The sequence below is a fragment of the Chelon labrosus genome, assembly GCF_963514085.1.
Source record: "Chelon labrosus genome assembly, chromosome: 13".
In the NCBI taxonomy this organism is placed as follows: domain Eukaryota; kingdom Metazoa; phylum Chordata; class Actinopteri; order Mugiliformes; family Mugilidae; genus Chelon; species Chelon labrosus.
In genome coordinates this window covers 26088194-26105148 of record NC_140346.1, presented here as the reverse complement: position 1 = coordinate 26105148, position 16955 = coordinate 26088194, and the positions used below count along the sequence as shown (strand labels likewise).

The 16955-nt window shown below is 43.8% G+C and overlaps 4 protein-coding genes across 4 annotated transcripts; 3 read left to right on the top strand and 1 right to left on the bottom strand.

The window, feature by feature from the left end:
• Positions 1-360: 360 nt before the first annotated feature.
• cldna (claudin a) lies at positions 361-1500 on the bottom strand. The gene has a single exon (XM_084559067.1). The coding sequence runs from the start codon at positions 1388-1390 to the stop codon at positions 767-769; it is 624 nt and encodes a 207-aa protein (XP_084415193.1). The 5' UTR covers positions 1391-1500; the 3' UTR covers positions 361-766.
• Positions 1501-7740: 6240 nt separating this feature from the next.
• LOC311498083 (claudin-4-like) lies at positions 7741-8409 on the top strand (the record flags this gene model as incomplete). Its single annotated transcript, XM_084558522.1, has 1 exon — positions 7741-8409. The coding sequence occupies one exon, from the start codon at positions 7741-7743 to the stop codon at positions 8407-8409; it is 669 nt and encodes a 222-aa protein (XP_084414648.1).
• Positions 8410-11175: 2766 nt separating this feature from the next.
• LOC311498082 (claudin-3-like) lies at positions 11176-12344 on the top strand. Its single transcript, XM_084558521.1, has one exon. It carries the CDS (start codon positions 11242-11244, stop codon positions 11962-11964), a length of 723 nt encoding a protein of 240 aa, XP_084414647.1. The 5' UTR covers positions 11176-11241; the 3' UTR covers positions 11965-12344.
• Positions 12345-14349: 2005 nt separating this feature from the next.
• LOC311498084 (claudin-3-like) lies at positions 14350-15403 on the top strand. Its single transcript, XM_084558523.1, has one exon. It carries the CDS (start codon positions 14521-14523, stop codon positions 15166-15168), a length of 648 nt encoding a protein of 215 aa, XP_084414649.1. The 5' UTR covers positions 14350-14520; the 3' UTR covers positions 15169-15403.
• The last annotated feature ends 1552 nt before the right edge of the window (positions 15404-16955 follow it).

Sequence of the window (16955 nt, the reverse complement as noted above, 5' to 3'; positions counted from 1 at the left end):
CAGTTGCTGATGAGTATTAAGTCGTTAAAAAACTTTTTAAAAGTCGTCTTTTACTGTATAATGAGGATTTATACATTTAATAACTTTACGATTAATACTTTTCCACAATATTCATTCATTTTCTGCAACCGCTTGGCCTCTGGAGGGTCGGGGAGGGGCTGGAGCCGAGAGGCGGGGTACACCCTGGACCGGTCTCCAGTCTATCACAGAGAACCCATGCAGACACAGGGAGGCCTCAAGTCTTTAATTATATATAGTCTAAATTTTATGGGTTAAACTAGAGAGTTTCACCTCATGTCGTCTCTCTGAAGACTATTTTATCTCAGTTTTGAAAAACAACATACCAAACATAATCATGTGTAAGTGTTGATAAAAAAAAATCTTTATTTACAGGTTCATACCATCATAAAACACAGTTTAAAATGAAATGGTTAGCTAATAACAACAGATGAAATGAAGAGAAAATATTAAAAAAAAAGAAAAAAAAAAGTACAGTGGATCAAAGTTACATATTATTAACTGTTCCAGGTGAAAGCACACGCTATCTCTTTTACTCCTACTGAATTGACAGATTGTTTTGGGTGTGGCACACTTGACACTAATCTTGAAATGCTGTAACTCATCCGGAGAGTATTCAGCTGAAGTGTGAGAATCGCTGTAACGTTCAAACCACGCTCAATGTGTCAGCGTGAATCAGTTTCATGTAACACAAAGCCTTTGCATCAAGTCTCTTTTCAGTCTTTTTTTGGCGTTTGAGCTCCTCTCCTCAGACGTAGTCCTTGGGTGCAGTTGAACGGGGAGCTGAGTACTTGGCAGAAAAGTTATCCTTGGGAGGGCAGTTGGCACAGAGGAGTCCGCCACCCAGAATGAGGAGTGCCGAGGCTCCCCAGCCGATGAAGAGTGACGCTCCCAGCTCGTTCTTCATAGAGCCCGTTATCATGGGGTTGTAGAACTCCCTGATGATGGAGTGTGCCGTCCAGCAGACAGGGATGAGGCACAAAACCCCAGCGATGATGAAGACAACACCTGCTGCGATGCCGACTTTGGCTTTGGTGGTCTCATCCTCCACGCAGTTGGTGCACTTGCCCCCTGCAATAGCAAGGAGGACGCCAAAGATACCAACCAGGATGGAGATGATGGTGAGAGCGCGGGCAGCCTGGAGGTCCTGGGAAAGGTTCAGCATCGAATCATAAACCTTGCATTGCATCTGGCCCGTGCTCTGGACCACGCAAGTCATCCAGATGCCTTCCCAAGTCGTTTGAGCGGTGACAATGCTCTGGCCGATAAAGGCTGTCACCCTCCACTGGGGTAGGATGCAGGTAACTATTATCCCAATCCAGCCAATGATGCCCAAGGTAAGGCCCAGAATCTGAAAACCAGCAGCCACCATGTCTCCTCAGAAAAGCTTCTTGCAGTCGTCCAAAAGAAAAAATAACGGTCCAAAAAGTTGTGTCTTTGGAAGTCTCGCTTTAGATCCCCAAGAGGAAATGTGTTTGGACAAGGTTGGAACGGGTCTTTTATACACAGCTCAGGAGGGGCTTGACACAGGAACACAGTCACACTGAGCCGTGACGTGACTGCTCTCACCCCCACTCCCCACAAGCAGACATGTGTCATCATGTCGGTTTTTGTCAGTTGATTGGCACACATGTCGAAGAGGAACACTGTGACTCATAGCTATTGAGGACAATGTAGCGGAATAAAAAAAAAAAAAAAGACATCAGCCACACCTTTAAAAAGAAAAGGTAATGGGTATTTTTACCTTTGTTACCCACTGAGTGCCATGGTAACGGTGATACATTGGTTTTTAGAGTAGGTTAATTTGTGACATAGTTAGTTTGCATTTATTTTAAGCGATTGATTTCACTAATTCAAAGAATATCTTATAATTATAATACCCTACATATAGATAGATAGATAGATAGATAGATTATGTATTTAAGTGCATAGAAATGATATATTTTTGACATTCACTGTTGAAATGCAGCTAGAGACTCCTGCAGCAGCTATTTAGAAAGTAGTTCTCTTCACAAACAAAAATGCAGTATATATTATATATTATTTGGTTTTTAAATTTTGCCCTCAACAGATAAATTACCATATAATTCAGCTGTTTGGACAAAACACTGACCATTCTGATAGCGAGTACACTAATGTCACTTAACAACGCTCTATAGTGCCGGCAAGTAAATAGCTTTAAGTGTTTTTTAACAGTTTTGTTATGGACGTTTTTTGTTTTTTTTTGTCCTCATAAGAATCAGCATGAACAGAAAGTAAATAAGCAGCAGGCAGAAAAGAAAAGAGGGATTAAAGCTGACCTTGCAGTGACACCAGTCCTTAAAGGATGAAGAGCCTGCTGTGTTCTCCTACAGGTTTTTCTTTTTCTCTGGAAAGGGAGCGCGCCTTATGGTCCGGATGCCGCTTGAGTTATCGATAGATTTCCACGACGGTGAGAAGACATCAGGAGGGAGATGTCTTGGAAACAGCGAACATCATGCCAAGTGATTCCAGCTGACAGACTGTCGCAAAAAAGAGGGGATAGTGAGAGGGGGGCAAAGGGAGGTGGAGAGAGAATCAGATTGTTTCAGAAATGAATGGGGGCAGTGTTTGAGAGCCAGAACTGCCGTTAGGACTATAATACCTCTATTTTATCCAAGGTAGGATCATTAAAGGTACTTGAGCCTGGCTATGGAGATTGGGTTCCACACACAAGGAGCCACGGAGGAATTTCCACAATTAAGACTGAGGAGAGATGGTTTCAGTGCGCGGCTCTGTCCTTATGTGCAAGCTCCTATAAGCCTTCCAGAGGCCACAGTCAGCAAATTTTAGCATTTTAGAACTCATTTTAGACTGAGAGCAAGGGGGAAGTCATGTTACATGTGTGAACCATAGTGCATAAGGTAAATTATCTGTGCCAGAAAAACACAACAAAGCAGAGCTCAGGTCTGCAGAAGGGAACGGTTCAAGTTTTGCAGCAAACGCTACGAGATGTGACTCCACTAGGCGTGAGAAAACGCCGGAGGGAAAAGAGGTGGCATGTGTCGACAAGACGTCTGAGGCAAGGCAGTAACGGTTGGTTTTGCCTGTCACTTAAGAAAAAGGGCCAGCAGTTATACCGGCTGGATCATTTTAGAGCCTGGAGCACACAGCTCAGTCTGTTGACTTAATGTTTATTACCCTTCCCAGTTTATATGAGCCAAACCAACAGTTTCACATCTTGATAGAAAATAACAGCACGTTGTTGAGGAAATTAATTTATGTCATTTAAACAGGAATAATGATCTTGGGCAAAAACTTTAAACTTTATAATATAAACTAAGTACAGCATTCATGCTCAGTTACTTTCCATGAAACTATTAATATGTTGTGATGTCATGAAAATCGGCCTCAGACACATTGTGTGGGTTATTGATGAGCTAAAAAAAAGGAAGTATATGTGTTTGTGTGACGTCATCACAGCGAGCCCTGAGGACATGGTCCCGGTACAGTCACAGTTTCAGTGGACGACTTAAGGACACGCAGGAAACACAAAAGGTATGCGGGTCGGAGCTTGACTCATCGCCACATGACACAAAATGGAAAATGAAGCAATTAAAACTCAACGGTGGTGCAGACTTAGTGTTTTTAAAGCTCCTTTAGATTAGGAATAAACAACAGAGGCATATTTTGTTCATTTATATTGAGTTTTTCTTTCTTTTCGTGCGTGTGTAGTATAAATGTAATAAGCGCTGACATAAGCCTCTCACACTGCTATGGCTGTGAAACAGGAAGTGGGTGAGGGTTTGCAGTTCTTTTGGCCTGGGGAACTTCTATGGGTTTCATACTTCTGGTTTCAAATAAAGCAAAGGGACAGTTATACAATTACACTTCCTTGTTTTTAATCACGTATTGTTCATGAGAACTTTGTATTTTTCACACAATGAACTAAATGGGCTTTAACTTTTTTTAACAACACACAGCTGATACGACTGAAAAACAGAAATAAAATACAGAGAGGTTTCATTGGCTGAAAAAGAAAAGCCTGCTGCGAAAAGACCGCTGCCTGCGGCGCCTCCTCGTTATAACTGGTCAGACTGGCTCCCACTCCCATGACAAGTGAATGTTTACCAAGGAAGCTGCAAGTCACTGCATGCGTGTACCCTGGAAATGATCCAGTCAAGCTGCTGCACCTGCTGCAAATGTGCTAAACTCCTTAAATAATTGGGCGTGGAGCCAAACATCCCATAAGAGCCCATTATTTAGAGATAAAGCTCTGTGGAAAGACATACTGTTTAGCTCATTCCGCCGAGCAAACCAGTAACTAAAAGTCTCCCTGATAACAGCACGTGTTCATGTGTGACTCTCGGTAAATATAGTATGTCAACTGAAACTGAGCTTATTTGTACAGTGGAAATACATTTCTGCATAAATGTCAGTCTCGACCATAAGTTTATTTTATTTGTTTTCTTAGCTTTGCTTCACTTTGACTCTGTTTATCTTGTATATAATTGCATTCAGACAGCTAGTTGAACATCTTCTAGGACCCATGATCTGCCTCATTTCAGTCCCGGCTTGTTAGACCTCAACCTGTCCAAGTGTCCTTCTACTACCCTGACTGCTCTTCACCCAGAGTCAGCCGGATGCTTTGCTGATGGCTCTTCTTCCTTCTGCACCAGCTATGCCAGCCGTCCCATAGGCCTTGCTCAAGGATCCCTTATTGTGTCCACCTCCACTGCCATACGCCTGGTTAACACCCATTTTCCTTGATATATTGTGCTCTTTTCCTCCAGTGTTTTCCTTGGCCGCCTTGTGGCCTCTGAGATCAAGATGAGGTCAAGTCTCTGTGTGGATAGCCCAGCCTCTGGCTGATAGCAAACCCAAGCAGCAGTCCTTCTGTGTTTTCTTTGGCCTTTGCCATTTCAGTTTAACAGCTTTGGCTGCAGCATCCTGCTCCAAAATTCATTTATCCTGGGGAGGCCTATCAAAGCTGTCATCGAGCGAGAGGCGGGGCACACCCTGGACAAGTCGCCAGTCTATCGCAGGACTAACACCAGTATTAGAATCACCAATGAACCTAACCGGCATGTCTTTGGATGGTGGGAGGAAGCTGGAGTACCTGGAGAGAACCCACGCAGACACAGGGAGATCATGCAAACTCCACATAGAAAGGAACCAGTCGGCCCATGGATTCACGCCCCTGTTCCAAAATGATTATCCCAAATGATAAAGGCATAAAATAGTACTCCTCACATAAAATGGTACTAACGCTAGAGCACCATAGCCACAAAGAGACAAAGATTTAAGTTTCCTTATATGCAACGGAGTAATATTATGATTTTTTTTTACCCTTAGCAAACAGACACTGTTGTTCTACATACTGATGAAGACTGACTACACCTTTACACCTGTGCACTTGTTGTGCACAGATAGATTTGTATCGCATGTTGAATAGAGTGTTTTTGTGGTAACAGCTGGCAGCTGACAGGCTAATCAAAAATGCATCGCTGGTTTAAGCCTCATTTATGTGTGGACGGCGTCCCATGTCGTGTTAATGGAGAGTAATTATATTCATGTTGTGAGTGTGAATGGTTGTCTGTCTCTCTGTGTTAGGCCTGTGATAGACTGGAGACCTGTCCAGGGTGTACCCCGCCTCTCTCGTCCAGTGACAGCTGGGATAGCGGAAGCGGTTACAGTAACTACATTCATGTTTTTGAACTGTGTTTAGATATTTCTGGTGATTGTGAAAAGTGCTTAATGGCTAAAATCTGAATCACACTGAATCATCCTCCTCATCCAACAGGTTCCAGGATACATTCAGTTCTTTGTTGCTCTTATTCAAGTTGTATCCAGTCATATCTGACTCTATCTGGTAATCAGGGGAGTTGTGATGTTCTCAGAATCCTACAGGCTGCATGACACATTTGAGTTTTTTTCTCAGAAGAGCAACTCCCTAATACCTAGTACTGCAGGTACAAGGATTACCTCAGGCTGCTAGTTCAAATATAAAAGGATGTACTCAACAACTAACTGTTACTTTGTAGCACGAGCACTGGACGCTTGAAATTAACTAAATGAACTATATAAAACTAATTCCAGTAATGGAGGGAATAAAAACAAATTACATAAACAGAACAATAAATAACTTAAGTCATCAGCGGAAGAGGTTTAAAATTTAAGTCAACATCTATTGTGTCTATTATATCAAAAGCACACACTTCACAGTATTTGACACAACCTAGACTCTCAGACAGGGTGTGTCCTGCTCCTGCAAATCCATTAAGACATAATCTGCACATGGCTGGAAGTAGTAGTGGCGCCCCCTGCCTGAAATAACACGAATTAACACTATCATCTAAGGTTTGGTGGCGTTTAGGGTGTTGTCACAGCAGCTGTCTTCAGTGTGTGCTGTGATTCAGGCTGAAGGTTTGAACTGAATCATAATATTTAATCTGAGGGAATGACGTGCCTGTTTACTTATAGATGTTTTATGATCAAAGCCACAGAAATGCTCCGAAAGCTAAAGTTAATCTCAGGTGTGTGCACATATGTGTGTGTGGGAGGACGATAGGGTAAGTGTGTGTGTGTGCAGATCGGTGAGCCACAAGATAACAGGGATGCTCATCTTGACCACTGACCTCTGGTGACCTCTGTTATTAATTAGACGAAAACCTTTAGTGGCACAACCCTGAACGTCTATCAGATAAAAAGTCATTATGCATTTATGTTTTTTTATTTATTTATCCTTTACTTTGTCTTTTTATGGTTAAATTTTCAATTAAATGTTTTCACTTTTTGATATAAAACATAAAATGCGAGCTCACTGAACTTTAAAGACGGAGACACTGAGAAAAAAATGTGCTCTCTTTCCTTTGAGGCAAAAAAAAAAAAAAAAAAGAAATCATCAGATACAAAGGGGGCATTTACAGACAGGATTAGTTACACAAGACCTACCATTAAGTCCGAGGTATGTATTTAAGATTTTTGCCGTAGCATGCACCATGGAGATGTAAAAGAGTGTCATCTCCTCGTGCAGGCTGCTATTCTCAGATAGTGAAATTAATAAAATACCACCTCAAACGAGATCTGTTACTGACTTCTTCTCAGACGGGATTATGTGGCCAACCAACGAAAAAAACAAAGCCTGTCATTGTTTTCTGTCTTTTTTTTCATGGAGATCTCATTGAGTGCGTGATTCAGCATTTTTTTTCATGTCACAGATACAGAGATACACATGCTTTCTCTAATACAAAGAAAAAGAAAGAATAAAAACATATGAAATATGTTGAGGCGACAGCATCTGAATGTAGAATATAAATAAGTGTTATCATTTAGTTTGGTTTGGAGATAATACTTCTCACCAGAAGGCACAATTATTCAGTGTTATCTATGAAAACGACACGTTCAGGATCTACATTTTTTCATTTCAGGGTTTTGCCATACAACATTAGTTCCTGCTGGATGCAATTTTCTGCGAATCGGTTCCGATGCGTCCCCGTGTGCAAGTCCAATTTGATGGTAAACATGATGCCACCTTAAGCTGACTCCACCTTCAGTCGTCTAAGCTGTATAAAGAAGGTAGAATCAGTTTCTCCCTCTCTCTTTCTCTCTCCCTAAAAGTCTTAGGCAGGACTTTGAGCCGCAGAGATCCGATATCACCTTCATCTCAGGAGGGTTGAGCCTGTGGACACAGAGGGCCCTTCTATCCCGCAGAGCCCTGGAAGGGAGTTTTGCCCACCTCCTTCTTCATCCCTGGCTCTGACTATGTACTCTACAGGCTTGGAGATCCTTGGGATCATCCTGGCCGTGGCTGGCTGGCTGGGGGTGATGGTTACCTGTGGCCTGCCCATGTGGAGGGTGGCGGCCTACATCGGTCAGAACATCGTCATCTCCCAGGTAATCTGGGAAGGCTTGTGGATGAACTGTTCGGTGCAGAGCACGGGGCAGATGCACTGCAAGGTGCACGACTCCATGCTGGGGCTGCCGGTGGACCTGCAGGCGGCCCGTGCCTTGGTCATCGTCTCCATGGTGCTGTGCATTGTAGGCATCGGCCTGTCGGTGGCCGGCGCCAAGTGCACCAACTGCAGCCGGGATGTGAGCAGTAAACCACGCCTCATGGTGGCCGCTGGGGTAACCTTCATGGTGGCGGGACTGCTGCTGCTGGTGGCTGTGTCGTGGACGGCGCACGCCATCGTCCTGGGCTTCTACGACCCGATGCTGGAGGAGACAGGGAAGAGGGAGTTTGGTAATGCTCTGTACTTTGGATGGGCTTCCTCCTGCCTGCTCATTCTAGGGGGAGCCCTGCTCTGTTGCTCCTGCCCCCCCAAATCTGCTGCAGCACCAAGAGCTGGTGGCTCTGCGCCTTCCCGGGTGGACTACTCAGCTGTCAAAACTATGGCAGTCAATGGATACACCAGGAGAGACTATGTATGAGCATGTGACGTGGGGGCATAAATGGAGATATGACGGCCAGCGTTAATGAATCTGTGGTTAGTAGATGGACTTTGAGTATGAATGCTTGCTTCATGTTGAGGTTTTGTCTTCAGTGATGAGCATCTTTTGTTTTGCTTTCAAGTATGAGCTTCAACTTTAGTTTTTTTCTTAAGAGATGCATCTTCAGAAATTCACATGACTGTGCTGGCAATTTCTGACTAAAGCAGGTTTTTACAAGACTGTAAATAAAAGAGAAAAACTTTTCAAAATTTGTTCCGTCGTTAAGTTTTCTTCAAAGTGGAGACACAGTTGTTATTGTGCACTTTTCATGCCACAAAGTACTTAGGTATGCAGAGGCAGGGACGCATGCCATCTGTAGAGGTCAGCAGCGTCCGACCAATAAGAGCAGCACTGGTGCGTGCCAAAATTAGGTATTTTATTTCAATGTAAATGCAGGAAAAGAACAAAGGGCTACTTGTTTCCCTGCCATTGTAGCACTGTCCTCCATTTGCAAAGCGAAACTGAGTCAGAGATAAAAGTCTCCATCTGCGAGGGGATGTAACCCGCACTGTAACCGAGACCGAGCCGAGCCACAAAGGCCCCATTGATCTGCTGCCGTGAAAAACTGTTTACCTTCCTCCCCAGGTGGGACTCACTGCGGAGGAACTACGCTGACCAGAACGACGGCTGGATGTGTGGTTTGAAAAACAACAAACACACAATACGGGGAAATGGATTCATGACAGAAAGTTGATCATTTACTGACTGAAATTAAAAATCTTAGAAGTCTGTGGTCTTCATCAAACCTTGTGCCGACTCAATACTGAGTTTGTCCAGTGATAATTCAATCCAAAAAATTAGTCCTCCTGGTTTCCAAGCAATACTGAAAAAAACTTTACTCTGACCCGAGCAGTGAGGTTAATGATCGAAAGAACGTGCCTCTAAATATACTGGAAACTCCCTCAGCTCACACCACAGGTTCTGCTTGCAGATTGTGTTACTGAAACAGCCCCCCCCCAGCCATCCTAGCCAGTTGCACCCATGAGGTTACGCTTGACAGAGTTGCTGAAACATTTGTATGAACACAACATCTCTTTTGGGTAAAAGAGTGACTCAGAATAAATGTGTTTAGCATTAAAGTTTTCTTCATGGAGCCAAGAAACTCTCATAAAAATCCGCCTTTGCACAAATTCATTGTTCAGATGCATGCCATTCGCAATGCATCTAAACTTCTTCTTCTTCTTTCAGAATCAGAATCAGAATCAGAATACTTTATTAATCCTTCAAGGAAATTGTTTCCACAACGTATTCAGCAAAGTTAGAAGCCCTGATGCAATGACCTTCAGAATAAGGACACTGATAAGACCAACCCCCCCACCCATGTGCACATTCACACAAGACAATAGTATCAGCTTCTATACCGTATTTGCACAATCTCTCTGTGCATGACTTTTCCATGAAATCATCACTACAAGCAAGCCTATTTCCTGACAGGAATACAAATGTCTAAGGGGCTTCCACCTGCTGTGTTTACAGGTGGTTTGTGTTGTTTGCATTGCGGCTCCCGCATGTGGCCTCGCTTATAAACTTCCCAGGGTGACCAGTGAGCCAAAGTCTGTTGAAGTGCATCGTGTTGCAGCACACGCCCGAATGCCATTGCGTAACGTTTAGTATTTAGTATGTATTTCTCCGAGATCTGTGAAAAATGCCGGCATAGTCAGTGAAGTTCATGACCAATAACTTAATGGAGGCTGCCTCTGTTTAAGGACAGTGTGCTTAATAATGAGGTCGACATCGTAGCTTGCAGGGCCAGCCTGTGAGCAAACCACAAGAGCAGGGGTGTCAAACTCATTTTAGTTCGGGGGCCACGTACAGCCCAGTTTGATCTCAAGCGGGCCGGACCAGTAAGATAACAGCATAATAACGTATAAGTAACGACAGCTTAGTAGACTTTTTCCATTTGTTTTAGTGCAAAGAGGAACGAGTAAATTAGGAGAATGATTATATTTGACAAATTATCCTTCAGAAAACATATCCAGTGTTGTGTTCTGTCCACTTCTTTGACTAAAACAGTGGACAAACTAGGGATAGCAGTTATTTTCCTTAAAAAATTGCAGTCTTCTATGTAATTTTCGCACTTTCCTGCAGCATATCCATGTTGCGAGCCAGATTCGACCCTCTGGTGGGCTTCTTTTGGCCCTAGAGATTTCTGTTAATGGTTTTATGCTGATCTTCCACAGAAATTAGCATTACGTTTTGTTTTGTCAAATTCCTTGGATGGGTATGTATGCTCCTACTTGGAAGATTGAAATACACCCTACTCATAATCAGAGTACTCCCGCTGGTTTCGCAATAGCAGTCCGGTTTCCATCATACCCCTCCTCTCCTGCTGCCTCGCTTTCAGTTTATACTAACAACCAAAGTGTGATTCATGACCTCTATTTTCAAACTGTTGTCTCAATAATGAACGGCACATTTATGACTTATTGTTGCAGAGATTCCTTAAGTCTCGTCTTCCACTCACGACCACAGTGAGACACCCGAAGCCTTCCACTTTCAATCATTCATCCACTGATCTTTACCGTGTCTGTAATCCTTTAACTACTCCAGACATGAGAGACTCAGACCCTCTGTTTACTCTCCCCTCACCCAAACAGATGGGAGAGCTACCGGGGCAGTGGAAGTTGAATGATTAAGCTGAGGCCGTTCGCATGCCAAGCTTGACTTTTTTTGGCGTCGGTCAAACGAGGTGGGACAGTAGATCATTTGAAATCTTCTCCAGCCAATAACCAAGTGACTCCTCCTTCGAGCCTAAAGGAATCTGCTGCTTATATGAACAATCAGCCCTCCCGAGCGCATTCACCCTCACCACCCTCTGAACTGACACAGAGCTTGGACATGCCTTCAGCCGGATTAGAGGTGCTCGGAGTGACCCTGGCTGTGCTGGGATGGATATCAGCCATTGTGTCTTGTGCCTTGCCTATGTGGAAAGTGTCGGCATTCATCGGCGTGAACATCGTCACAGCCCAGGTGACCTGGGAGGGCATCTGGATGCACTGTGTTGTCCAGAGCACGGGACAGATGCAGTGCAAAATACACGACTCCATGCTGGCGCTGAGTGCTGACCTCCAGGCCGCCCGGGCCCTCACCATCATCTCCATTTTGGTGGGAATTGTGGGAATCATGGTAGCTGTTGTGGGGGCAAAGTGCACCAACTGTGTGGACGAGGAGGCAGCTAAGGCCAGGGTGATGATAGTCGCTGGAGTGGCCTTTATCCTGGCTTCTCTGACCCAGATGATACCCGTGACATGGTGTGCCCATACTATAATCATGGAGTTCTACAGTCCAGTCATACCAGAGGCACAGAAGAGGGAGATAGGTGCAGCTCTCTACATGGGCTGGGCTGCAACTGCTTTTCTTCTCATTGGAGGGGCGATCCTCTGCTCCAGTTGCCCCAAGCAACCTGAGAAAAGGTACGGGCCCCCATCGAGGATGGTGTACTCCCAAACCAGGACGGTCACCCCAAGTGGACACGACAGGAGAGACTACGTCTGAACTCACCCCTGCTCTTTTCACACATCTTTGCCACCATGGAAAAAAAGACTGCTCTGAGAGAACAGAGTACCCATATGGTCTTGTGTATTTTAACATGTGAAACTTCATTGCTGGAAGCACTGGGGCTAGAAACGATCAAATAAATAAGAAGAAAATAACTGTACAACTTGTGATTCAAATTTAGAAAATGAGTGACCATTTTCCATTTATTGACTGTATTTTTTAATGATTTTATGTGGACGTCTGAAGAACTGTGTCATTGCGTAGCCTCATACTGCATTATTTGTGTTATCCATGTGTTGTGAATCAGTTGTTCTGGTGTGTATTGGTGTGTTTCATGTTCATTTTTAATTAAAAGCCTTGTTTTGTTTCTTTTTACAGCAGTTACTATTCTTGTCTTCTTGTCAACTACTGTCTGATTCATTCTCATTTGAAACTAAGTGGTTGAATCATCCTCAAAATTTGAAAAAAAAACAAGTGGACACGACAGGAGAGACTACGTCTGAACTCACCCCTGCTCTTTTCACACATCTTTGCCACCATGGAAGAAAAGACTGCTCTAAGAGAACAGGGTCCTCATACGGTCTGGTGTATTTTAACATGTGAAACTTCATTGCTGGAAGCACTGGGGCTAGAAACGATCAAATAAATAAGAAGAAAATAACTGTACAACTTGTGATTCGAATTTAGAAAATGAATGCATTGTTACTCGTTTAGTGTATTGATTGTATGTTTTAAAGAACCATCACATTCAGATCTGGACGTCTGAAGAACTGTGTCATTGCGTAACCTCAAACTGCATATTTGTGTTATCCATGTGTTGTAAATCAGTTGTTCTGGTGTGTATTGGTGTGTTTCACATTCATTTTTAATTAAAAGCCTTGTTTTGTTTGTTTTTACAGCAGTTTCCATTCTTGTCTTCTTGTCAACTACAGTCTGATTCATTCTCATTTGAAACGAAGAGGCTGAATCATTTTCAAAATTTGAAAATAAGTAATAAAATAAATAGCTTTCAGATGCGTGTCATCAAAAGGGGTGGGGGGGCTGGAGCCTATCCCAGCTTTCATAAGGCGAGAGGCTGGGTACATCCTGGACAGGTCTATCGCAGGGCTACTAGTTGCCATATGCAATGTAAATCTTTTATTTATTTATTTATTTGATAGGGACAGTGCACATTAGTGAACATCTATTCAGACAGCAATAAATATGCCGGACTATAGCACCAATGCTAATTTGCATCCGCAGTCCCTAGGCAGGACAATAGATCACAATAAGAGCACACCACAAGACGGTACATTACTAAGAAAATAAAAGTCAATGTTTACAAGATTGGTTTGCTTTCAACCGCTGTTTGAGATGAGTTTTGAATGTTTGTAATATGGGACACTCCCATTATGGAAAGTGGAAGACTGTTCCAGATCTTACTGGTCTTTTACAGGAAGAGCATTTTGTCCAAAGGCTGTTTTTCTGTGTGTGCCCTGGTCCTTTTCAACTTTAAACTTTAAATACAAAGATGACAGTAACCTAATTAGAGCTACACATTCAAAATTAGCAAAATGTTTTATTCATATCAACAGGTGCATAGATGAATGATTACACACCAAGCGTTCTCTGCTGCAGCACCTATTCACCTGACTGTATCCCCATATATAACTGTTGGCGCAGTGATAACAAGAACAGGTATGCCGTCAGCTTCCCTGCAGTCAAACCTCTTGAACAATGGATCCATTTCTTTTCATTCACGGGGCAGACCGGGGGATGGGGTTGTCAGCTCTAATTCTGGGGGCCGGGGGGCATTCCTCGGGGGAGATAACCCCAGCCTCAAAGAAAATCAAGGACATTCTGCAGACAGACAGTCTTTAAGGTCCATCAAACATAATGCTGCTGTCATAGCTCCACCTCTAAGTAGTTGTTAGTCACCGAGGGGAAGAATGTGAATGTGCCAGGATGTGAAGAAGTGCCATCATGCTTGTCCTTATAAAACCATTTCAAATCTCCGTTACCTCACATTAAAATATAAACTTAAAACATTAGAAGTTTACAGATGTGGTTAGGGTTAGGGTTTTCACAGAAATTAGGAACTCAGGTCCACTGGTTTTTATTCATTAGTACGCCTTTCTTAAGTAAAGTTTGAACATGAAGGTAAATAGATGTTTTTTAGTTATACAGTAGTCCTGAATCCAACTTTAACCGGTTCTTTGCTTGTAAAAACACACTTGCATGCCCCTTCAGCTGTAAAAGGCCTCTTTGTGGTCAGGCCCATTGTGAAGTTGGCCATGTAAGCTGATAGCGGAGAGTCGCTGAGAGTGTCCAGGTCCTTCCTCCCCCTTTTGGTGATGTCACCTCCGTCTTGGACTCCTCCCCTGCACCTGATCGGGCCTTATAAAGAGGATACTGGCGAAGCCGAGGTAACAGATCATCACACGCTCACAGATCCGAGGCCTGAAATTAACTTAATTACAAACTGGGTGCCTGCTCGACTCCCTCCGGATTGTCTCTGTCATCTCCTTTCAGGTGTGACACATATTCAGCAGCAGAAGAAGAAGACCTTCCAGTATGTCTATAGGCCTGGAGCTGATAGGCATTTCCCTGTGCATTTTGGGATGGATTATTGCCATTGTGGCGTGCGCCCTACCCATGTGGAGGGTGACGGCCTTCATTGGCAGCAACATCGTGACTGCTCAGATCATCTGGGAGGGCCTATGGATGACTTGCGTGGTCCAGAGCACGGGACAGATGCAGTGTAAGGTCTACGACTCCATGCTCGCCCTCTCCCAGGACCTCCAAGCAGCGCGAGCCCTCACCGTCATCTCCATCCTGTTAGCCATCCTAGCCATGCTCATTGCCATCGCTGGGGCCAAGTGCACCAACTGCATTGAGGACGAGGCATCCAAGGCCAAGGTGATGATCATCTCCGGGGTCTTCTTCATTGTTTCGGGGGTCATGCAGCTCATTCCCGTGTCTTGGTCTGCCAACACCATAATCAGGGACTTTTACAACCCGTTGCTCACCGACGCTCAGCGGAGGGAGCTGGGGGCCGCGTTGTACATCGGCTGGGCAGCGGCCGCGCTCCTGATTCTCGGAGGCGGGCTGCTCTGCTGCTCCTGCCCGCCCCGCGAGACCAGGTACAACCCCTCACGGATGGCTTATTCTGCCCCACGGTCCGCAGGTGGCCCGGGACTGGAGAGGAAAGACTATGTATGAACGAAGGTCGTGGAAGAGGAAAAGACTCAAACTTTTTATCCCCACATCAAGGTCACATTGAGGTGTGCTGCTCAACGGAGGACGTGTTTGGTTTTGCCTTCAAGTATCTCTGAATTACTTTTTTTGTTGTTGTTTTTCAGAGACTGAAAAAGCACGCAAGGGACGTGTGTGTGCAAAATTTAACCTGAACATGCTAAAACATTGTCAAATTATCGCCCAGTTTTTATGCAGACCTAGCATCTTGATGTTTACGGCAGAATATTATTATTTTAATTTTTTTTTCATATCGTTAGCTTCATAATAAGGGACCACTGTGTACCAAAATGGAAGAACTCTGTGTTCAGTGGCATGACACGGTTATCAAGAGCACTGCGTGTTGTAAATACTGTGGAATGAGCATCATTAATCACCTGTAACAGTCGAGACAGACTGTGACTGTATTCGGCGCAGAGAGGGGAAGAGAGGAGAGGGTGGGCGATGGAAGCTGTGTGGGGATTTGACAGTGTGCACTGAGGCGGCGTGGAAGCGTCCTGAAGTTATCTTAGAGTATTATACACAACGGAAACATATGTATTTCACAAGTGTTTCTTTTTTAAATAAACTGTTTTTAAGACTCCGTGTCTTATCTTGTTTCCTGCAAAATAAAAAATAAAACAAGGAAGTGTGTACGCTAGAGACCTTAACATCAACTTCTGCATGAGTCAGTGACAAAAATGACAGTGTTCTATCCAGGTGTCTTTGTAAGAGTATCCCTGAAATTCAATCCCGAGGGCTATGTTACCTGCAACTGGCAATTTAACCGCACACGCTCTAAACAATTAGCCACAGGATCAGTTACCGGACAGAGGTGAGAAGTGTGAGCACAGAGGAGTGCTTCCAGTCAGCGTATACGATTCTTATTTATTTCTTTTTGCTTTATTACCCACTAGACTTCACTTATCACTGCATGTTTGGCTGCATTTGTGCACCACATTCTTACAGACTTACACGTATTCATTCATGGGAGTTGCCTTAAACATGGTTTCTGTCATAAATCCTGCTTATGTTTCTCCAGTTTGAAGCCTACCGGGATTTTCCTGGATTTATTTAAATTCCCTTCAGTCATTCACTGCCTGTTTTTACTTGTTATTCCAGAGATCAGCACGTAGTTATCTACACTTTTTGAAACCTTAAAACCTCCATGATAGGTCATAATTCATTAAAGCGTGATAGCCACGAGTCCTTCCTCTCTGCCAAGTTTCAAAAACACACGAAGAAACACCCGACAAAGGCAGAGATGTAAAATATTAATGAACATCTCACAGTAAATATGAGAGAGGTCCCTTGATGCCGTATCATGTTACTTTTCAAACTGCTGTCCATGACGCATATCAGTGTCGCCTCCAACAAAGGACAGGGAACTGCTTGACATCTGGTCATGATTACAGTAACTACAGATTAGAGCTCATTTAAATTTCAAAGACTGTTTCAAAACCTTACATTCCACAGAAAGATTGTTTCAAGATCAACTTCATCAAGTCGTTTACAAGTGTTATTACAAAAAAGATTTCAGCTTGTTCGGTTCAATATGTGTTGTGATAAATGCCAACAACAGAACAAACTGAAGCATAACAGCCGAGCTCTTTCCGCTCAGGTGTGACGGAGCGTCATGGCGGCGGAGCCTTGTTCGCCGGCCCTTTCGAGCAGCATTTCCTGCGTGCTGTTCCAGTGACTTGTCAAAGACCCTCAGGCATGTTTGGTCACTGTTGATCTAATGATTGACTCTTACTGTGGCGTATTCTCCAGCT

Excerpts from the sequence above, each read along its gene's own strand:
- cldna (XM_084559067.1), bottom strand. The coding sequence starts at position 1,390 with ATGGTGGCTGCTGGTTTTCAGATTCTGGGCCTTACCTTGGGCATCATT.
- LOC311498082 (XM_084558521.1), top strand. The coding sequence starts at position 11,242 with ATGAACAATCAGCCCTCCCGAGCGCATTCACCCTCACCACCCTCTGAA.
- LOC311498084 (XM_084558523.1), top strand. The coding sequence starts at position 14,521 with ATGTCTATAGGCCTGGAGCTGATAGGCATTTCCCTGTGCATTTTGGGA.